This window comes from Scyliorhinus canicula, chromosome 18 (assembly GCF_902713615.1).
Source record: "Scyliorhinus canicula chromosome 18, sScyCan1.1, whole genome shotgun sequence".
Taxonomy (NCBI): domain Eukaryota; kingdom Metazoa; phylum Chordata; class Chondrichthyes; order Carcharhiniformes; family Scyliorhinidae; genus Scyliorhinus; species Scyliorhinus canicula.
In genome coordinates this window covers 478066-503480 of record NC_052163.1, presented here as the reverse complement: position 1 = coordinate 503480, position 25415 = coordinate 478066, and the positions used below count along the sequence as shown (strand labels likewise).

Below are 25415 nucleotides of genomic sequence, written 5' to 3'. Positions count from 1 at the left end.
CCTGCCCCCTAACCCCCCCCCCTACTGCCCCCTAACCCCCCCACCCACTGCCCCCAACCCCCCACCCACTGCCCCCTAACCCCCCCACACACTGCACCCTAACCCCCACCCACTGCCCCTAACCCCCCCACCTGCTGACCCCCGACCACCCCTCCCACTGCCCCCTAACCCCCCCACCCGCTGCCCCCTAACCCCCCCACTGCCCCCTAACCCCCACCCACTGCCCCCTAACCCCCCCCACTGCACCCTAACCCCTCCACCCACTGCCCCCTAACCCCCACCCACTGCCCCCTAACCCCCCCACCCACTGCCCCCTAAACCCCCCCACCCACTGCCCCCTACCCCCCCACCCACTGCACCCTAACCCCCCCACCCCACTGCCCCTACCCCCCCACCCACTGCCCCCTAACCCCCCCCCCCACTGCCCCCTAACCCCCACCCACTGCCCCCTACCCCCCCACCCACTGCCCCCTAACCCCCCCCCGCTGCCCCCTAACCCCCCCACCCACTGCCCCCTAACCCCCCCACCCACTGCCCCCTAACCCCCCCAACCACTGCCCCCTACCCCCCCACCCACTGCACCCTAACCCCCCCCACCCGCTGCCCCTAACCCCCCACCCGCTGCCCCCTAACCCCCCCACCCACTGCCCCCTAACCCCCCCACCCACTGCCCCCTAACCCCCCCACCCACTGCCCCCTACCCCCCCACCCACTGCCCCCTAACCCCCCCACCCACTGCCCCCTAACCCCCCCACCCACTGCACCCTAACCCCCCACCTGCTGCCCCCCAACCCCCCCACCCACTGCCCCCCGACCACCCCACCCACTGCCCCCTGACCCCCCACTACCCCCGTAACCCCCCCATCCACTGCCCCCGAACCCCCCCACCCACTGAGTACTGACCAACCATGACCCTCAGGCACTCAGCCACAACAATGCTGCTCCAATGTCTGCTTTCGACAATGTTCACGTTCCTGATCCCGTTCCCGATCCCAGAGCCTCACACCAGCAAACCCCTGGTCCCAAAGCAAACCCCAGAAACATCAGCATCTGATCAAAACTCACCTCTTCAATACACTTCCTCTCCAAACGACTTATAGAATCTGTCAGAGTCTGAAAGTGGAGAAGACGAATTAGCGAAAATTCAATTAAATTCAGATGACAGCACCCATCAAAAATAATACTCAGCAGCCACTGAGAATAATACTCAGCAGCCACTGAGAATGATACTCAGCAGCCACTGAGAATGATACTCAGCAGCCACTGACAATAATACTCAGCAGCCACTGACAATAATACTCAGCAGCCACTGAGAATAATACTCTGCAGCCACTGAGAATGATACTCAGCAGCCACTAAGAATGATACTCAGCAGCCACTGAGAATAATATTTAGCACTCACTGAGAATAATACTCTGCACCCATCAAAAATAATACTCAGCAGCCACTGAGATTAATACTCAGCAGCCACTGACAATAATACTGGGCACACATCAAAAATAATACTCAGCAGCCACTGAGAATAATACTCTGCATCCATCAAAAATAATACTCAGCAGCCACTGAGAGTAATATTGAGCACCCATTGAGAATAATACTCAGCAGCCACTGAGAATAGTACTGAGCACCCACCGAGAAGAGTACTCAGCAATTACTGAGAATAATACTCAGCACCCACTGAGAAAAGTACTCAGCAATTACTAAGAATAGTACTCAGCACCCACCGAGAAGAGTACTCAGCAATTACTGAGAATAATACTCAGCACCCACCGAGAAGAGTACTCAGCAATTACTGAGAATAATACTCAGCAATTACTGAGAATAGTACTCAGCACCCAATGAGAAGAGTACTCAGCAATTACTGAGAATAATACTCAGCACCCACCGAGAAGAGTACTCAGCAATTACTGAGAATAATACTCAGCAATTACTGAGAATAGTACTCAGCACCCAACGATAAGAGTACTCAGCAATTACTGAGAATAATACTCAGCACCCACCAAGAAGAGTACTCAGCAATTACTGAGAATAATACTCAGCAATTACTGAGAATAATACTCAGCACCCACTGAGAAAAGTACTCAGCAATTACTAAGAATAGTACTCAGCACCCACCGAGAAGAGTACTCAGCAATTACTGAGAATAATACTCAGCAATTACTGAGAATAGTACTCAGCACCCAATGAGAAGAGTACTCAGCAATTACTGAGAATAATACTCAGCACCCACCGAGAAGAGTACTCAGCAATTACTGAGAATAATACTCAGCACCCACCGAGAAGAGTACTCAGCAATTACTGAGAATAATACTCAGCAATTACTGAGAATAGTACTCAGCACCCAACGATAAGAGTACTCAGCAATTACTGAGAATAATACTCAGCACCCACCGAGAAGAGTACTCAGCAATTACTGAGAATAATACTCAGCAATTACTGAGAATAGTACTCAGCACCCAACGAGAAGAGTACTCAGCAATTACTGAGAATAATACTCAGCACCCACCGAGAAGAGTACTCAGCAATTACTGAGAATAATACTCAATACTGGGTTTGCAAATCCAGAGCCCCAGTTTGTGGCAGGTGTGGCTGAATTGTGTGACAGCTGTACAAACTGATGACAAACCTCAGGCAACCTTCTGTTCTCAGAAGAACCTGGAGTCCTCATCACAAATTCCATTCTATAAATCCAGTTAAAGCCTGCTGTTTATCGGAGGCACTCTGCACAGGAAGCAACATTTCACCCTCAGAGCCCCATGGAACCCAATCCAACTCTTTCTGTGTCTCACACACAAGATGATGGAGAAATTCAGTTGATTCTCTGAGTCACCTACCTCAATATTTTTCTGGTGGAGTTGATCACCCTGTAACAGTTGGCTGGTAGTTTGATTGAGCCGCTCACATTCTCCCTGTAGTTGGAAAATGTTATCCTGCAGCTGGCTCTGTAGTTCCAGATCCTGCAACAATGCAAAGAATTGGAGCTGAAGACATAGAACAGTACAGCACAGAACAGGCCCTTCGGCCCTCGATGTTGTGCCGAGCAATGATCACCCTACTCAAACCCACGTATCCACCCTATACCCGTAACCCAACAACCCCCCCCCCAACCTTACTTTTTAGGACACTAAGGGCAATTTAGCATGGCCAATCCACCTAACCTGCACATCTTTGGACTGTGGGAGGAAACCGGAGCACCCGGAGGAAACCCACGCACACACGGGGAGGACGTGCAGACTCCACACAGACAGTGACCCAGCCGGGAATCGAACCTGGGACCCTGGAGCTGTGAAGCATTTATGCTAACCACCTGTGCTACCCTGCTACATGGCAGCATTGTGCAGAGAAGGGGGTGAGGAGAAGGCAGATGGCCCGACAGGAGGGTGTAAATTTGGGAGTGTGGATGGGGGACGGGAAGCTGGATGGTAATGGGATATGTGGATATTCCTCCCCGGTGCTTGTTTATTATCCCCCTGATCCCATTCTGCTCTGGCCTGGATCTGGTTGTCTGTGGAGAATATTAAATGCAGAAAGATGGTGCTAACAATCCAGTTGAAATGTTTCGTTAGCAGGTGATAAAATGCTGCTCAATTTATTTATCATGAAAAATGCTACCCAGGGGATTGAATGGAAAGTGTAGGCAATGGGAGGAACGGAACTCAGTTACAGAAAGTATTGAACAGTTTTTTATCTGACTGGATGGAACTGTGTTCGAACACCTCTTCTGGCTGAAATAACCGGAACTTGGGCGCACGTGGCAGAGATTTTAGATGACATGGAGATGTAGACAGAACGAGGAGGATAGAAAAAGAATATCAGGAGGGCTTAGGCAGGCTGGTGGAATGAGCAAACACATGGCAGATGAAAATTAACGCAGTGATGTTTTCTGTTCGGAAGATTGAGAGAATATAAATTAAACAATTTTTAAAAGGTGCAGAGGCAGAGAGTGATGGGGATGCAGATATAGAAACCCCTTCAATCTGGCATGAAAAATGGGGAAGGTGATAGAAAAACATTCAGGTCATTGGCTTTATTAATAGAGTGAGTTGAACTTTGTCAAACATGGAGAGACAGGAGAAGCTGAGAATCTTCTCCTTGGAACAGAAAAGATGAAGAAAAGATTTGAGAGAGATGTTCCAATACTGAATAGCCGTGGTCAAATAAATAAGGAGCAATGATTATATTGGCAGGAGGATCAATTATCAGACAGATTTTAAATATAAATGCGGGGGGGGGGGGGGTTCTCTAATCCGACAATCGAATTGTGATCGGAAGGCATTGGCTGCAAGGACGGTGGAAGCAGATCAATAATAATTGTCAGATGGTAATTAGGTATGTACTGATCAAGGGGAAAGCTTACACCGTACCGGGGACAGAGCAGGACAAAGTGGGACTGATTAGACAACTTTCTCCAGAATCTGAAATGCGTAATGGGATTGAATGTCTGTCTCCTGTGCTCCATAATTCTTCAGTAAACATGAAGGAATTTGGAAAGGAGAATCAAAAACAAGGTTTATTTACTAGAAGAAGGTTATAAATAACAGTCGCAATCGGGACAACTCTGCAACTCAACCCCAACCTGGGCTGGTGTTGATGGTCCTGAGTTCAACAGCCCTCTGACAGGGAGCTCGTACTCGAGGCTCCCGTCCATCCTGTGGGGGTTAGAACACATTCTATGATTCTTGAAGATCAGCCATGATCTCATTGAATGGCGGAGCAGGCTCAAGGGGCCAGATGGCCGACTCCTGCTCCTAGTTCTTATGTTCTTATGTGTATGGGATGTCTGTTGGCTTTGTTCCAGTACAGCTGACTACATAGTGAGTAGTTCACATTTCCAACACAATTCCATCACAGTCGGCAATATTCCTCATTAACTGCCTATTAATATCCCAACAGGCCCAATCTAACAAGGTTCTATCACAAGGTTCGTGTCACCAATAACGTTCCTGTTTAGCTAGAGGAGAACTAACAGCAGGGGTGATGCCTGTAGTCTGAAGCGGATTTGTTGAAAAATCCTGCTCAGCTGTTCAGTCCAATACTCTACCTTCGCAATGTCTCCCATTGAATCAACCATGGTGTTCACTGTGTCCTGCAGTTTCTGAAATCTCTGACACAGATTGCTGGCATCTTGACTGACATCCAAACTGCAGACAGGACAGGTAGCTTCCGTATCCAGGCCCAGGCTCATACCCAGCAGAGCACAGGAAGAACTCATGATTTTCTCCAGGACTGGCCCTAACTTGTTTAACTGTGGAAGAAGCACAGAATCAGTCATCACATCCTGCAACAGAGCAACGATTAAAACTAGGATGGTACCTGTGCGCACCAGAATGGATAGTGCCCAGTGGACAGGCAAACTCCACTGATCCTCAATCATGTCCAGCTGCTCCTAAGTGTGACCCAGAAGGAGTTATACAGATAGTTATGTCACTGACTTAGAGCAAGAGGTGGTTGGGACCCAGGCACAATTATTCGACTGTCCGACAAAGCATCATAGATAGGAGTTATAGAGACGTGGTCACACCCAAGGTGCAGGCAGAGAAATGGGTGACCACCAGAAGGGGCAGGCAGTCAGTGCAGGAATCCCCTGTGGTTGTCCCCCTCTCTAACAGGTATACCCCTTTGGATACTGTCGGGGGGGAATAGCCTATCAGGGAAAACAGCAGCAGCCAGAGCAGGGGCACCACGGCTGGCTCTGATGTTCAGCAGGGAGGGTCAAAGCGCAGAAGAGCAATAGTCATAGGGGACTCTACAGTCAGGGGCACAGATAGGCACTTCTGTGGACGGGAAAGAGACTCCAGGATGGTATGTTGCCTCCCTGGTGCCAGGGTCCAGGATGTCTCCGAACGGGTAGCGGGCATCCTGAAGGGGGAGGGCAAACAGGCAGAGGTCATTGTACATATTGGCACTAACGACATAGGCAGGAAGGGGCATGAGGTCCTGCAGCAGGAGTTCAGGGAGCTAGGCAGAAAGTTAAAAGACAGGACCTCTAGGGTTGTAATCTCGGGATTACTCCCTGTGCCACGTGCCAGTGAGGCTAGAAATAGGAAGATAGAGCAGCTAAACACGTGGCTAAACAGCTGGTGTAGGAGGGAGGGTTTCCGTTATCTGGACCACTGGGAGCTCTTCCGGGGCAGGTGTGACCTGTATAAGGACGGGTTGCATCTAAACTGGAGAGGCATAAATATCCTGGCCGCGAGGTTTGCTAGTGTCACATGGGAGGGTTTAAACTAGTATGGCGGGGGGTGGGTACGGCAGCAATAGGTCAGAAGGTGAAAGCATTGAGGGAGAACTGGGGAATAGGGCCAGTATGGCTCTTAGGCAGAGCAGACAGGGAGATGTTGCTGAAAATAGCGAGTCTGGTGGCCTGAAGTGCATATGGTTTAATGCAAGAAGTATAACAGGTAAGGCGGATGAACTTAGAGCTTGGATTAGTCCTTGGAACTATGATGTTGTTGCCATTACAGAGACCTGGTTGAGGGAAGGACAGGATTGGCAGCTAAACGGTCCAGGGTTTAGATGTTTCAGGCAGGATAGAGGGGGATGTAAAAGGGGTGGCGGAGTTGCGCTACTGGTTAGGGAGAATATCACAGCTGTACTACGGGAGGACACCTCAGAGGGCAGTGAGGCAAATGGGTAGAGATCAGAATAAGAAGGGTGCAGTCACAATGTTGGGGGTTTACTACAGGCCTCCCAACAGCCAGCAGGAGATAGAGAAGCAGATAGGTAGACAGATTTTGGAAAGGAGTAAAAGCAACAGGGTTGTTGTGATGGGAGATTTTAACTTCCCCAATATTGACTGGGACTCACTTAGTGCTAGGGGCTTGGTCGGGGCAGAGTTTGTAAGGAGCATCCAGGAGGGCTTCTTAAAACAATATGTAAACAGTCCAACTAGGGAAGGGGCTGTACTGGACCTGGTATTGGGGAATGAGCCCGGCCAGGTGGTAGAAGTTTCAGTAGGGGAGCATTTCGGGAACAGTGACCACAATTCAGTAAGTTTTAAAGTGCTGGTGGACAAGGGTGAATGTGCTAAATTGGGGGAAAGCGAATTATAAAAATATTAGTCAGGAACTGAAGAACCTAGATTGGAGGCGGATGTTTGAGGGTAAATCAATATCTGAAATGTGGGAGGCTTTCAAGTGTCAGTTGAAAGGAATTCAGGACCGGCATGTTCTTTGTTCATCCATGCATCCCCTTTTCTCATTAACTCAAAAGACACTGGACAGTGATCAGGAGCAGGAACCCTGGCTGATTTCCCCTCTCTCTCTCTAACCCAGGGATCACTGGACAGTGATCAGGAGCAGGAACCCTGGCTGATTTCCCCTCTCTCTCTAACCCAGGGATCACCGGACAGTGATCAGGAGCAGGAACCCTGGCTGATTTCCCCTCTCTCTCTCTAACCCAGGGATCACTGGACAGTGATCAGGAGCAGGAACCCTGGCTGATTTCCCCTCTCTCTCTCTAACCCAGGGATCAATGGACAGTGATCAGGAGCAGGAACCCTGGCTGATTTCCCCTCTCTCTAACCCAGGGATCACTGGACAGTGATCAGGAACAGGAACCCTGGCTGATTTCCCCTCTCTCTCTCTAACCCAGGGATCACCGGACAGTGATCAGGAGCAGGAACCCTGGCTGATTTCCCCTCTCTCTCTCTAACACAGGGATCACTGGACAGTGATCAGGAGCAGGAACCCTGGCTGATTTCCCCTCTCTCTCTCTAACCCAGGGATCAATGGACAGTGATCAGGAGCAGGAACCCTGGCTGATTTCCCCTCTCTCTAACCCAGGGATCACTGGGCAGTGATCAGGAGCAGGAACCCTGGCTGATTTCCCCTCTCTCTCTCTAACCCAGGGATCACTGGACAGTGATCAGGAGCAGGAACCCTGGCTGATTTCCCCTCTCTCTCTAACCCAGGGATCACTGGACAGTGATCAGGAACAGGAACCCTGGCTGATTTCCCCTCTCTCTCTAACCCAGGGATCACTGGACAGTGATCAGGAGCAGGAGCCCTGGCTGATTTTCCCTCTCTCTCTCTAACCCAGGGATCACTGGACAGTGATCAGGAGCAGGAACCCTGGCTGATTTCCCCTCTCTCTCACACCCAGGGATCACTGGACAGTGATCAGGAGCAGGAACCCTGGCTGATTTCCCCTCTCTCTAACCCAGGGATCACTGGGCAGTGATCAGGAGCAGGAACCCTGGCTGATTTTCCCTCTCTCTCTCTAACCCAGGGATCACTGGACAGTGATCAGGAGCAGGAACCCTGGCTGATTTCCCCTCTCTCTCACACCCAGGGATCACTGGACAGTGATCAGGAGCAGGAACCCTGGCTGATTTCCCCTCTCTCTAACCCAGGGATCACTGGGCAGTGATCAGGAGCAGGAACCCTGGCTGATTTCCCCTCTCTCTCTAACCCAGGGATCACTGGACAGTGATCAGGAGCAGGAACCCTGGCTGATTCCCCTCTCTCTCTCTAACCCAGGGATCACTGGACAGTGATCAGGAGCAGGAACCCTGGCTGATTCCCCCTCTCTCTCTCTAACCCAGGGGTCACTGGGCTGTGATCAGGAGCAGGAACCCTGGCTGATTTCCCCTCTCTCTCTAACCCAGGGGTCACTGGGCTGTGATCAGGAGCTGGAACGCGGGCTGATTTTCCCTCTCTCTCTCTAACCCAGGGATCACTGGACAGTGATCAGGAGCAGGAACCCTGGCTGATTTCCCCTCTCTCTCACACCCAGGGATCACTGGGCAGTGATCATGAGCAGGAACCCTGGCTGATTTCCCCTCTCTCTCTCTAACCCAGGGATCAATGGACAGTGATCAGGAGCTGGAACCCTGCCTGATTTCCCCTCTCTCTCTCTAACCCAGGGATCAATGGACAGTGATCAGGAGCTGGAACCCTGCCTGATTTCCCCTCTCTCTCTAACCCAGGGATCAATGGACAGTGATCAGGAGCAGGAACCCTGGCTGATTTCCCCTCTCTCTCTCTAACCCAGGGCTCACTGGACAGTGATCAGGAGCAGGAACCCTGGCTGATTTCCCCTCTCTCTCTCTAACCCAGGGATCAATGGACAGTGATCAGGAGCAGGAACCCTGGCTGATTTCCCCTCTCTCTCTAACCCAAGGATCACTGGACAGTGATCAGGAGCAGGAACCCTGGCTGATTTCCCCACTCTCTCTAACCCAGGGATCACTGGACAGTGATCAGGAGCAGGAACCCTGGCTGATTTCCCCTCTCTCTCTAACCCAGTGATCACTGGACAGTGATCAGGAGCAGGAACCCTGGCTGATTTCCCCTCTCTCTCTCTAACCCAGGGCTCACTGGACAGTGATCAGGAGCAGGAACCCTGGCTGATTTCCCCTCTCTCTCTCTAACCCAGGGCTCACTGGACAGTGATCAGGAGCAGGAACCCTGGCTGATTTCCCCTCTCTCTCTCTCTAACCCAGGGATCACCGGACAGTGATCAGGAGCAGGAACCCTGGCTGATTTCCCCTCTCTCTCTAACCCAGAGATGACTGGACAGTGATCAGGAGCAGGAACCCTGGCTGATTTCCCCCCCCGCCCCTCTCTCTCTAACCCAGGGATCACTGGACAGTGATCAGGAGCAGGAACCCTGGCTGATTTCCCTCTCTCTCTCTCTAACCCAGGGATCACTGGACAGTGATCAGGAGCAGGAATCCTGGCTGATTTCCCCTCTCTCTCTCTCTAACTCAGGGATCACTGGACACTAATCAGGAGCAGGAACCCTGGCTGATTTCCCCTCTCTCTAACCCAGGGATCACTGGACAGTGATCAGGAGCAGGAACCCTGGCTGATTTCCCCTCTCTGTCTGACGCAGGGATCACTGGACAGTGATCAGGAGCAGGAACCCTGGCTGATTTCCCCTCTCTCTCTAACCCAGGGATCACTGGGCAGTGATCAGGAGCAGGAACCCTGGCTGATTTCCCCCCTCTCTCTCTAACCCAGGGATCACTGGACACTAATCAGGAGCAGGAACCCTGGCTGATTTCCCCTCTCTGTCTGACGCAGGGATCACTGGACAGTGATCAGGAGCTGGATATATTGGCAGATAAACAGACACTAAATCAGTACTCAGGCATCACCAATGGTGTTTAAACATTTCACAACTTATCAAACTTCCTGCTCTGAATCCTGAATAATTTCAATGCCACACCATCCGACCATTCAGCATTCATTACTGCTATTCAGTATCCCAGTTTTCCTCATATACCCTCTCCATTGCCGGATTTACCAGCTGTTCTCGCCGGTGGGAAATTCCCATCACACGCCGACGGATTGATTTTCCGGTGATGAGGGGAGCATCCCGTTGACAACAGTGAATCGATACATCCCGCTGCGGGAGTGGCTCCGCCACCCAAAACACATGGCGGGCTGTTCGGTAAACCCAGCCCCATATCCCACACATCTCCATATCCCATCCATATCCCACACATCTCCATATCCCCCTCCATATCCCACACATCTCCATATCCCATCCATATCCCACACATCTCCATATCCCATCCATATCCCACACATCTCCATATCCCCCTCCATATCCCACATATCTCCATATCCCATCCATATCCCACACATCTCCATATCCCCTCCATATCCCACACATCTCCATATCCCCCTCCATATCCCACACATCTCCATATCCCCCTCCATATCCCACACATCTCCATATCCCATCCATATCCCACACATCTCCATATCCCCCTCCATATCCCACACATCTCCATATCCCACACATCTCCATATCCCCCTCCATATCTCACACATCTCCATATCCCCCTCCATATCCCACACATCTCCATATCCGATCCATATCCCACACATCTCCATATCCCTCTCCATATCCCACACATCTCCATATCCCCCTCCATATCTCACACATCTCCATATCCCACACATCTCCACATCCCCTCCATATCCCACACATCTCCATATCCCCCTCCATATCTCACACATCTCCATATCCCACACATCTCCACATCCCCTCCATATCTCACACATCTCCATATCCCACACATCTCCACATCCCCTCCATATCCCACACATCTCCATATCCCACACATCTCCATATCCCCCTCCATATCCCACACATCTCCATATCCCCCTCCATATCCCACACATCTCCATATCCCCCTCCATATCCCACACATCTACATATCCCCCTCCATATCCCACACATCTCCATATCCCCCTCCATATCCCACACATCTCCATATCCCCCTCCATATCCCACACATCTCCATATCCCCCTCCATATCCCACACATCTCCATATCCCCCTCCATATCCCACACATCTACATATGCCCCTCCATATCCCACACATCTCCATATCCCACACATCTCCATATCCCCCTCCATATCCAACACATCTACATATCCCCATCCATATCCCACACATCTCCATATCCCACATATCTACATATCCCACACATCTCCACATCCCCTCCATATCCCACACATCTCCATATCCCCCTCCATATCCTACACATCTCCATATCCCCGATATCCCACCCATCTCCAAATCCCACTCTATATCCCACACATCTCCATATCCACCTCCATATCCCACACATCTCCATATCCCCCTCCATATCCCACACATCTCCATATCCCCCTCCATATCCCACACATCTCCATATCCCCCCATATACCACACATCTCCAAATCCACCTCCATATCCCACACATCTCCATATACCCTCCACATCCCACACATCTCGATATCCCAAACATCTCCATATCTACAAATCCCCCTCTATTTCCCACACATTTTTCACTTTTCATTTCACATCTCCAAATACCCCTCCATATCCCACACATCTCCATATCCACATAGGGGCGGGTTTAGCTCACTCAGCTAAATCGCTGGCTTTTAAAGCAGACCAAGCAGGCCAGCAGCACGGTTCGATTCCCGTACCAGCCTCCCCGGACAGGCGCCGGAATGTGGCGACTAGGGGCTTTTCACAGTAACTTCATTGAAGCCTACTCGTGACAATAAGCGATTTTCATTTTCATTTCATATCCCATCCAGATCCCACACATCTCCATATCCCCTTCCATATCCCACACATCTCCATATCCCACACATCTCCATATCTCACACATCTCCATGTCCCACACATCTCCATACCCCACACATCTCCATAACCCACACATCTCCATATCCCACATATCTCCATATCACACACATCTCTACATCCAACACATCTCCATATCCCACACATAAGCATATCCCACACATCTCCAGATCCCACACATCTCTATCTCCCCCTCTATATACCACACATCTCCATATCTCCCTCCATATCCCACACATCTCCATTTCCCCCTCCATTTACCACACATCTCCATATCCCACACATCTCCATATCCCCCTCCATATCCCACACATCTCCATATCCCCCTCCATATCCCACACATTTCCATATCCCCCTCCATATCCCACACATCTCCATATCCCACACATCTCTATATCCCACACATCTCCATATCCCACACATCTGCATATCACACACATCTCCAGATCCCACACTTCTCCATATCCAACACATCTGCATCTCCCCCTCCATATACCACACATCTCCATATCCCCCTCCATATCCACACATCTCCATACCCCCCTCAATAACCCACACATCACCATATCCCACATATCTCCATATCCCCTTCCATATCCCACACATCTCAATGTCCCACACATCTCTATATCGACCTCCATATCCCACACATCAACATATCCCCCTCCATATCCACACATCCACATATCCCCTTCCAAATCCCACACATCTCTATATCCCCCTCCATATCCCACACATCTCCATATCCCCCTCCATATCCCACACATTTCCATATCCCCTTCCATATCCCATACATCACCATATCCCCACACATCTCCATATCCTCCTCCATATCCCACACATCACTATATCCCCCTCCATAGCCCACACATCTCCATATCCCCCTCCATATCCTACACATCTCCACATCCCACACATCTCCATATCCCCCTCCATTACCCACACATCTCCATATCCCACATATCTCCATATCCCCCTCCATATCCCACACAGCTCCATATCCCATACACCTCTATATCGACCTCCATATCCCACTCATCTCCATATCCCACACATCTCCGTATCCCACACATCTCCATATAACCCTCCATATAACACACATCTCAATATCCCATCTCCATATTCCACATATCTCCATATCCCACACATCTCCATATCCCACACATCTCCATGCCCCACACATCTCCATAACCCCCTCCATATGCCACACATCACAATATCCCCTTCCATTTCCCACACATCTCCATATCCCCCTCCATATCCCACACATCCCCATATCCCCTTCCATATCCCACACATCTCCATATCCCCCTCCATATCCCACACATCTCCATATCCCCCTCCATATCCCACACATCTCTATACCCCCTCCATATCCCACACATCTCCATATCTCCCTCCATATGCCACAAATCACCATATTCCCACACATCTCCATATCCCCCTCCATATCCCACACATCACCATATCCCCCTCCATATCCCACACATCTCCATATCCCACACATCTCCACATCCCACACATCTCCATATCCCCCTCCATAACCGACACATCTCAACATCCCCCTCCATATCCCACACATCTCCATATCCCTCTCCATATCACACACATCTCCATATCCCACACCTCTGCATATCCCACACATCTCCACATCCCACACATCTCCATATCCTACACATCTTCATATCCCCCCCATATCCCACACATCTCCATATCCCCATCCATATCCCAAACATCTCCATATCCCACAAATCTCCATATCGCACACATCTCCATATCCCACACATCTCCATGTCCCACACATCTCCATAACCCACGCATCTCCATAGCCCACACATCTCCATATCCCACACATCTCTATATCCCACACATCTCTATATCCCACACATCTCCATATCCCACACATCAGCATATCCCACACATCTCCAGATCCCACACATCTCCATATCCTACACATCTCCATCTCCCCCTCCATATACCACACATCTCCATATCCCCCTCCATATCCCACACATCTCCATTTCCTACACATCTCCATATCCCACACATCACCATATCCCCCTCCATATACCACACATCTCCATATCCCCCTCCATATCCCACACATCTCCATTTACCCCTCTATATCCCACGCATCTCCATATCCCACACATCTCCATATCCCACACATCTCCATATCCCACACATCTCCATATCCCACACATCGCCATGTCCCACACATCTCCATAACCCACACATCTCCATATCCCACACATCTCCATATCCCACACATCTCTATATCCCACACATCTCCAGATTCCACACATCTCCATATCCCACACATCTCCATCTCCCCCTCCATATGCCACACATCTCCATATCCCACACATCTCCATTTCCCCCTCCATATCCCACACATCTCCATATCCCACACATCTCCATATCCCCCTCCATATCCCACACATCTCCATATCCCACACATCTCCATATCCCACACATCTTCTTATCCCCCTCCATATCCCACACATCTCCATATCCCACACATGTCCATATCCCACACATCTCCATATCCCACACATCTTCTTATCCCCCTCCATATACCACACATCTCCATATCCCCCTCCATATCCCACACATCTCCATTTCCTACACATCTCCATATCCCACACATCACCATATCCCCTCCATATCCCATACATCTCCATATCCTACACATCTCCATATCCCACACATCTCCATATCCCTTACATCTCCATATCCCACACATCTCTATATCCCACACATCTCTATATCCCACACATCTCCATATCCCACACATCAGCATATCCCACACATCTCCAGATCCCACACATCTCCATATCCTACACATCTCCATCTCCCCCTCCATATACCACACATCTCCATATCCCCCTCCATATCCCACACATCTCCATTTCCTACACATCTCCATATCCCACACATCACCATATCCCCCTCCATATACCACACATCTCCATATCCCACACATCTCCATTTCCCCCTCCATATCCCACACATCTCCATATCCCACACATCTCCATATCCCCCTCCATATCCCACACATCTCCATATCCCACACATCTCCATATCCCACACATCTTCTTATCCCCCTCCATATCCCACACATCTCCATATCCCACACATGTCCATATCCCACACATCTCCATATCCCACACATCTTCTTATCCCCCTCCATATACCACACATCTCCATATCCCCCTCCATATCCCACACATCTCCATTTCCTACACATCTCCATATCCCACACATCACCATATCCCCTCCATATCCCATACATCTCCATATCCTACACATCTCCATATCCCACACATCTCCATATCCCTTACATCTCCATATCCCACACATCTCCTTATCCCACACATCTCCATATCCCACACATCTCCATGTCACACACATCTCCATGTCACACACATCTCCATGTCCCACACATCTCCATAACCCACACATCTCCATATCCCACACATCTCCATATCCCACACATCTCTATATCCCACACATCTCCGTATCCCACACATCTCCGTATCCGACACATCTGCATATCCCACACATCTCCAGATGCCACACATCTCCATATCCCACACATCTCCATCTCCACCTCCATATACCACACATCTCCATATCCCCCTCCATATCACACACATCTCCATATCCCACACATCTCCATATCCCCCTCCATATCACACACATCTCCATATCCCCCTCCATATCCCACGCATCTCTATATCCCCTACATATCCCACACATCTCCATATCCCACACATCTCCATATCCCCCTCCATATCCCACACATCTCCATATCCCACACATCTCCATATGCCACACATCTCCATATGCCACACATCTCCATATGCCACACATCTCCATATCCCACACATCTCCATATCCCACACATCTGCATATCCCACACATCTCCAGATCCCACACATCTCCATATCCCACACATCTCCATATCCCCCTCCGTATCCCACACATCTCCATATCCCCCTCCATATCCCACGCATCTCTATATCCCCCTCCATATCCCACACATCTCCATATCCCACACATCTCCATATCCCCCTCCATATTCCACACATCTCCATATGCCACACAGCTCCATATGCCACACATCTCCATATCCCACACATATCCATATCCCCCTCCATATCCCACACATCTCCATATCTCACACATCTCCATATCCCACACATCTCCATGTCCCACACATCTCCATAACCCACACATCTCCATGTCCCACACATCTCCATATCCCACACATCTCTATATCCCACACATCTCCATATCCCACACATCTGCATATCCCACACATCTCCAGATCCCACACATCTCCATATCCCACACATCTCCATCTCCCCCTCCATATGCCACACATCTCCATATCCCCCTCCATATCACACACATCTCAATTTCCCCCTCCATATCCCACACATCTCCATATCCCACACATCTCCATATCCCCCTCCATATCCCACACATCTCCATATCCCACACATCTCAATATCCCCCTCCATATCCCACACATCTCCATATCCCCTCCATATCCCACACATCTCAATATCCCCCTCCATATCCCACACGTTCTCCATATCCCACACAGCTCCATATCCCCCTCCATATCCCACAGATCTCCATAGCCCACACATCCCCATATCCCACAGATCGGCATATCCCACACATCTCCATATCCCACACATCTGCATATCCCACACATCTCCAGATCCCACACATCTCCATATCCCACAAATCTCCATATCCCACACACCTCCATATCCCACACATCTCCATATCCCACACATCTCCATATCCCACACATCTCTATATCCCACACATCTCTATATCCCACACATCTCCATATCCCACACATCTGCATATCCCACACATCTCCAGATCCCACACATCTCCATATCCCACATATCTCCATCTCCCCCTCCATATACCACATCTCCATATCCCCTCCATATCCCACACATCTCCATTTCCCACACATCTCCATATCCCACACATCTCCATATCCCACACATCTCCATGTCCCACACATCTCCATGTCCCACACATCGCCATGTCCCACACATCTCCATAACCCATACATCTCCATAACCCACACATCTCCATATCCCACACATCTCTATATCCCACATATCTCCATATCCCACACATCTGCATATCCCACACATCTCCAGATCCCACACATCGACATATCTCACACATCTCCATCTCCACCTCAATATCCCACACATCTCCATATCCCCCTCCATATCCCACACATCTCCATATCCCCCTCCATATCCCACACATCTCCATATCCCACACATCTCCATATCCCCCTCTATATCCCACACATCTCCATATCCCACACATCTCCATATCCCCTCCATATCCCACACATCTCCATATCCCACACATCTCCAAATCCCACACATCTCCATATCCCCCTCCATATCCCACACATCTCCATATCCCACACATCTCCATATCCCCCTCCATATCCCACACATCTCCATATCCCCCTCGATATCCCAAGCTTCTCCGTATACTCTCTCCGTTCCCTACTCTTTCTCACATTTCACCTCCATATCCTTACCGCCTTTGTTGTTGGGAAATTGTCGAATCCATTATTAAGGAAGTAATATCAGGGTATTTGGGAAGTCAAAACGCTATCCATCAGAGTCAGCATGGTTTTATGAAGGGGAAATCATGTTTGACTAATTTGCTAAAACCTTTTACACTTCCGGGGTCCATATCCCTCTATTCCCATCCTACTCGTGTATTTGTCAAGATGCCCCTTAAACGTCACTATCGTCCCTGCTTCCACCACCTCCTCCAGCAGTGAGTTCCAGGCACCCACTACCCTCTGTGTAAAAAACTTGCCGGGTACATCTACTCTAAACCTTGCCCCTCACACCCTAAACCTATGCCCCCTAGTAATTGATACTTCCACCCTGGGAAAAAGACTATCCACTCTGTCTATGCCCCTCATAATTTTGTAGACCTCTATCAGGTCACCTCTCAACCTCCGTCGTTCCAGTGAGAACAAACCTGGTTTATTCAACCTCTCCTCATAGCTAATGCTCTCCATACCAGGCAACATCCTGGTAAATCTCTTCTGCACCCTCTCTAAAGCCTCCACATCCTTCTGGTAGTGTGGCGACCAGAAATGAACACTATACTCCAAGTGTGGCCTAACTAAGGTTCTATACAGCTGCAACATGACTTGCCAATTCTTATACTCAATGCCCCAGCCAATGAAGGCAAGCATGCCGTATGTCTTCTTGACTACCTTCTCCACCTGTGTTGCCCCTTTCAGTGACCTGTGGACCTGTACACCCAGATCCCTCTGCCTATCAATACTCTGAAGGGTTCTGCCATTTACTGTATATTCCCCACCTGTATTAGACCATCCAAAATGCATTACCTCACATTGTCGAAAGCCTTCTGAAAGTCTAAATAAACCACATCCACCAGGTCTCCCTGGTCAACTCCATAGTTACATCTTCAAAGGATAACCCACACTTATCCACATTCCCCTCCATATCCCACACTTCCCGATATCCCCTCCATATCCCACACTTCCCGATATCCCCTCCATATCCCACACTTATCCACATTCCCCTCCATATCCCACACTTCCCGATATCCCCTCCATATCCCACACTTCCCGATATCCCCTCCATATCCCACACTTCCCGATATCCCCTCCATATCCCACACTTATCCACATTCCCCTCCATATCCCACACTTCCCGATATCCCCTCCATATCTCACACTTCCCGATATCCCCTCCATATCCCACACTTATCCACATTCCCCTCCATATCCCACACTTATCCACATTCCCCTCCATATCCCACACTTCCAGATATCCCCTCCATATCCCACACTTCCCGATATCCCCTCCATATCCCACACTTATCCACATTCCCCTCCATATCCCACACTTCCCGATATCCCCTCCATATCCCACACTTCCCGATATCCCCTCCATATCCCACACTTCCCGATATCCCCTCCATACCCCACACTTCCCGATATCCCCTCCATATCCCACACTTCCCGATATCCCCTCCATATCCCACACTTCCCGATATCCCCTCCATATCCCACACTTCCCGATATCCCCTCCATATCCCACACTTCCCGATATCCCCTCCATACCCCACACTTCCCGATATCCCCTCCATATCCCACACTTCCCGATATCCCCTCCATACCCCACACTTCCCGATATCCCCTCCATATCCCACACTTCCCGATATCCCCTCCATATCCCACACTTATCCACATTCCCCTCCATATCCCACACTTATCCACATTCCCCTCCGTATCCACACTCCAGTTGCTGACCTGTTGCTGAATCCTGCCTCCGCCCTTGCCGCATGTGTCCTGGAACGAGCGCATTTCTTTCAATTCTTCATCAATTTTCTTCACCATATTCCTGATCAAGAACATGGAGATTAAACAATACTTGCCCCAAATACTTTTTCAAATAAACAGATGATAACTGGATAAAGACAGGTCTATAATCTAACATACAAACAGGCAAAACAATTGGAGATATATAATATCTTTAACATGGAGATAACTGTCAGAATGTTCCCGAGTCTCGGGGTCCCGGGTGAATGTTCCCGAGTCTCGGGGTCCCGGGTGAATGTTCCCGAGTCTCGGGGTCCCGGGTGAATGTTCCCGAGTCTCGGGGTCCCGGGTGAATGTTCCCAAGTCTCGGGGTCCCGGGTGAATGTTCCCGAGTCTCGGGGTCCCGGGTGAATGTTCCCGAGTCTCGGGGTCCCGGGTGAATGTTCCCGAGTCTCGGGGTCCCGGGTGAATGTTCCCGAGTCTCGGGGTCCCGGGTGAATGTTCCTGAGTCTCGGGGTCCCGGGGGAATGTTCCCGAGTCTCGGGGTCCCGGGTGAATGTTCCCGAGTCTCGGGGTCCCGGGTGAATGTTCCCGAGTCTCGGGGTCCCGGGTGAATGTTCCCGAGTCTCGGGGTCCCGGGTGAATGTTCCCGAGTCTCGGGGTCCCGGGTGATAATCTCCGTTGGCAGAATTGTGAAATGCGATTGGGTGGAGAATCGGTCGTGATGGCGAAAGTGGGGCAGGCGTCGGGTTCAAATTGCAATTCTCCGTCACCTTGACAGCGGCGTCAATGTGTTCCACTCCACACGTACAGTAAACACCGATTGTATCGTTAGTGGGCCTGACCCGGTATTCCCCGGGGCCTCCGCAATTCCTGATGGCGAGGTTCACTTGTACATTTAAAAATGGGAAAACAGGCGCCCTGGCTGCTGAGGGAGGGAGAGGAGGTCGGACACGGAGAGCTGACCGTGGGCTGCTGGTCCTGACACTAGCCGGGGGGGGAGGAGGTGACCAGGGGGTGGGCCGTGGGGTCTGGGTGAGAACCTGCGACCTGAAGGCAGCCATTTTGATGCGCACCACCCAGAGTGGCGCCTGGGGGTGCCACTGCCCGTATGGGTACCCGCACCCCCACCAACCCCACACCCCCCAACCCCCCCAAACCGTACATAGTAGCCCCTCCAGCAATGCGCCGGAAAGGGGCCTGAAGCATATAGTTGGCAAAGGAACCATCATCTGACTGTGCCCCTGGCAACAGGGCAGGGCGTGGGGGGGTCGGGTGGGGTGCAGTGTGAGGGGTACCTCGGTGGTGGTAGAGTTGGATCCTGCAGGCGCCAGGTCCCGGAGGGAAACAGTGTCCTGACGGCCGTCAGGGTTTTCGATGAAAGCGTATTGGGGGTTGGAGTGGAGTAGGAGCACTCTCTCTACGAGTGGATCCGTTTTGTGTGCTCGGACGTGCTTCCGGAGGAGAACCGGGCCCGGTGTCTTCAACCAAGCTGGGAGCGAAACCCCCGTGGTAGTGCCCCTAGAGAAAACAAATAGCCGTTCGTGAGAGGTCTGGTTGGTGGCCGTACATAGGAGGGACCTAATAGCAGATAGTGAGTGGAGGTAGGGGCCCGCCGAAGTGTGAGGCTTTTGAGGTTGCACTGGAAGTCGAGTCCCAGTAAGAGTGGGACGCAGAGTTCGGGGAATATGTATAGAACAAAGAACAAAGGAAATTACAGCACAGGAACAGGCCCTTCGGCCCTCCCAGCCTGCGCCGATCCAGATCCTTTATCTAAACCTGTCTCCTATTTTCCAAGGTCTACTTCCCTCTGTTCCCGCCCATTCACATACCTGTCTAGATGCATCTTAAATGATGCTATCGTGCCCGCCTCTACCACCTCCGCTGGTAAAGCATTCCAGGCACCCACCACCCTCTGCGTAAAACACTTTCCACGCACATCTCCCTTAAACTTTCCCCCTCTCACCTTGAAATCGTGACCCCTTGTAACTGACACCCCCACTCTTGGAAAAAGCTTGTTGCTATCCACCCTGTCCATACCTCTCATAATTTTGTAGACCTCAATCAGGTCCCCCCCTCAACCTCCGTATTTCAAATGAAAACAATCCTAATCTACTCAACCTTTCTTCATAGCTAGCACCCTCCATACCAGGCAACATCCTGGTGAACCTCCTCTGCACCCTCTCCAAGGCATCCACATCCTTCTGGTAATGTGGCGACCAGAACTGCACGCAGTATTCCAAATGTGGCCTAACCAAAGTCCTATACAACTGTAACATGACCTGCCAACTCTTGTACTCAATACCCCGTCCGATGAAGGCAAGCATGCTGTATGCCTTCTTGACCACTCTATCAACCTGCGTTGCCACCTTCAGGGTACAATGGACCTGAACTCCCAGATCTCTCTGCACATCAATTTTCCCCAAGACCCTTCCATTGACCATATAGTCCGCTCTTGAATTTGATCTTCCCAAATGCATCACCTCGCATTTGCCTGGATTGAACTCCATCTGCCATTTCTCTGCCCAACTCTCCAATCTATCTATATTTTGTTGTATTCTCTGACAGTCCTCCTCGCTATCTGCAACTCCACCAATCTTAGTATCATCTGCAAACTTGCTAATCAGACCACCTATACCTTCCTCCAGGTCATTTATGTAGATCACAAACAACAATGGTCCGAGCACGGATCCCTGTGGAACACCACTAGTCACCCTTCTCCATTTTGAGACACTCCCTTCCACCATTACTCTCTGTCTCCTGTTGCCCAGCCAGTTCTTTATCCATCTAGCTAGTACACCCTGAACCCCATACGACTTCACTTTTTCCATCAACCTGCCATGGGAAACCTTATCAAACGCCTTACTAAAGTCCATGTATATGACATCTACAGCCCTTCCCTCATCAATTAACTTTGTCACTTCCTCAAAGAATTCTATTAGGTTTGTAAGACATGACCTTCCCTGCACAAAAACATTGCTGCCTATCACTGATAAGTCTATTTTCTTCCAGGTGTGAATAGATCCTATCCCTCAGTATCTTCTCCAACAGTTTGCCTACCACTGACGTCAAGCTCACAGGTCTATAATTCCCTGGATTATCCCTGCTACCCTTCTTAAACAAAGGGACAACATTAGCAATTCTCCAGTCTTCCGGGACCTCATTCGTGTTCAAGAATGCTGCAAAGATATCTGTTAAGGTCCCAGCTATTTCGCCCCTCGCTTCCCTCAGTAACCTGGGATAGATCCCATCCGGTCCTGGGGATTTGTCCACCTTAATGTCTTTTAGAATACTCAAAACTTCCCCCTTCCGTATGACAACTTGACCGAGAGTATTTAATCATCCACCCCTAGCCTCAACATCCGTCATGTCCCTCTCCTTTGTGAATACCGATGCAAAGTACTCATTAAGAATCTCACCCATTTCCTCTGACTCCACGCATAAATTCCCTCTTTTGTCTTTAAGTGGGCCAATCCTTTCTCTAGTTACCCTCTTGCTCCTTACATATGAATAAAATGCTTTGGGATTTTCCTTAACCCTGTTAGCCAAAGATATTTCATGACCCCTTTTAGCCCTCTTTATTGCGCGTTTGAGATTCGTCCTACTTTCCCGATATTCCTCCAAAGCTTCATCAGTTTTGAGTTGCCTCGATCCTATGTATGCTTCCTTTTTCATTTTAGCTAGTCTCACAATTTCACCCGTCATCCATGGTTCCCTAATCTTGCCATTTCTATCTTTCATTTTCACAGGAACATGTCTGTCCTGCACTCTAATCAACCTTTCCTTAAAAGACTCCCACATTTCAAATGTGGATTTACCCTTAAACAGCTGCTCCCAATCCACATTCCCTAGCTCCTGCCGAATTTTGTTATACTCTGCCTTTCCCCAATTTAGCACTCTTCCTTTCGGACCCCTCTTGTCCTTGTCCATGAGTATTCTAAAACTTACGGAATTGTGATCGCTATTCCCAAAGTAATCACCGACTGAAACATCAACCACCTGGCCGGGATCATTCCCCAATACCAGGTCCAGTATGGCCCCTTCCCGAGTTGGACTATTTACATACTGCTCTAAAAAACTCTCCTGGATGCTCCTTACAAACTCTGCTCCATCTACACCTTCAACACTACACGTATCCCATTCAATGTTGGGGAAGTTAAAATCTCCCATCACAACCACCCTATTGCTCCTACATTTTTCTATAATCTGTCTGCATATTTGTACCTCTACATCATGCTCACTTTTGGGAGGCCTGTAGTAAAGTCCCAACAATGTTACTGCATCCCTCCTATTTCTCAGCTCCACCCATATTGCCTCAGTACTCGAATCCTCCATCGTGCCCTCCTTAATCACAGCTGTGATATCATCTCTGACGAGTAATGCAACTCCTCCACCCCTTCTACCTCCCTCTCTATCCCTCCTGAAGCATCTATACCTTGGGATATTCAGTTGCCAGTCCTGCCCTTCCCTCAACCAAGTCTCAGTAATACCAATAACATCATATTCCCAGGTACTGATCCAAGCCCTAAGTTCATCTGCCTTACCTGCTACACTTCTCGCATTAAAACAAATGCACCTCAGACCACTTGTCCCTTTGCGTTCATCATCTCTTCCCTGTCTACTCTTCCCCTTAGTCACATTGAGTTTATTATCCAGTACCTTACTGGCTTTAGTTGCTGCTTCTTTACTGACCTCTAACTTCCTAATCTGGTTCCCATCCCCCTGCCACATTAGTTTAAAACCTCCCCAACAGTGTTAGCAAAAGCACCCCCCAGGACATTGGTTCCAGTCCAGCCCAGGTGTAGACCATCCGGTTTGTAATGGTCCCACCACCCCCAGAACCGGTTCCAATGTCCCAAAAATCTGAACCCCTCCCTCCTGCACCATCTCTCAAGCCACGTATTCATTCTGACATTCTTGAATTTCTACTCTGACTGTCCCGTGGCACTGGTAGCAATCCTGAGATTACTACCTTTGAGGTCCTACTTTTTAACTTATCTCCTAACTCCCTAAATTCTGATTGTCGGACCTCATCCCTTTTTTTTAACCTATATCGTTGGTGCCTATATGCACCACGACAACTGGCTGTTCACCCTCCCCCTTCAGTATGTCCTGCAGCCGATCGGAGACATCCCTGACCCGAGCACCCGGGAGGCAACATACCATTCGGGAGTCTCGTTTTCGACCACAGAAACGCCTGTCTACTCCCCTTGCAATTGAATCCCCTATCACTATAGCCCTGCCAGTCTTTATCCCGCCCTTCTGTGCAGCAGAGCCAGCCACGGTGCCATGAGCCTGGCTACTACTGCCTTCCCCTGGTGAGTCATCTCCCCCAACAGTATCCAAAACGGTATACCTGTTTTGGAGGGAAATGACCGCAGGGGACACCTGCACTGCCTTCCTGCTCTTTCTCTGCCTTTTGGTCACCCATTCCCTGTCTCCCTCACCAATCCTAATCTGCGGTGTGACCAACTCACTGAACGTGCCATCCACGACCTCCTCAGCATCGTGGATGCTCCAAAGCGAGTCCATCCGCAGCTCCAGAGCCATCATGCAGTCTAACAGGAGCTGCAGCTGGACACACTTCCCGCACATGAAGGAGTCAGGGGCATCGGCCGCGTCCCTGAACTCCCATATAACTGGAAGTTCGAGTAGTTGGCGCCCTGAATCGTTAGGGTCGCGACGGTGCGCCCTTGGAGGTGAACAGAGTGTGAACCCGAAGCGAGGGAGATAGTTTGCCGTGCAGGGAAGATAGGGAGCGAACAGCATGTACTGCACCCGTTGATTTTAACGGTCATCATCGAGTTGCGGAGGTGTTTCGGACGCGACTGGTCCAACGTGACCGTGCTGAGTTGCGGGTAGTCGGAGGCGCGATCAGCTATGCTGGAGTGGTCCCGTGATGACTGTCCGCTGAGGTCGTAGTCTTCGAGGTGAGTTTCAGAGGTTGAAGAG

General features: G+C 50.1%; 1 protein-coding gene across 1 annotated transcript in view; it reads right to left on the bottom strand.

The window, feature by feature from the left end:
- The window catches only part of LOC119953525, a 138687-nt gene that overhangs the window by 18700 nt on the left and 94572 nt on the right, over nt 1-25415 (bottom strand). The window contains exons 8-11 of the mRNA XM_038777893.1: nt 19455-19545; nt 5042-5245; nt 2835-2957; nt 1066-1113 (exon numbers count right to left, since the gene is read on the bottom strand). Of these exons, the coding sequence (XP_038633821.1) occupies nt 1066-1113; nt 2835-2957; nt 5042-5245; nt 19455-19545 (466 nt within the window). The remainder of the gene's footprint in view (nt 1-1065; nt 1114-2834; nt 2958-5041; nt 5246-19454; nt 19546-25415) is intronic.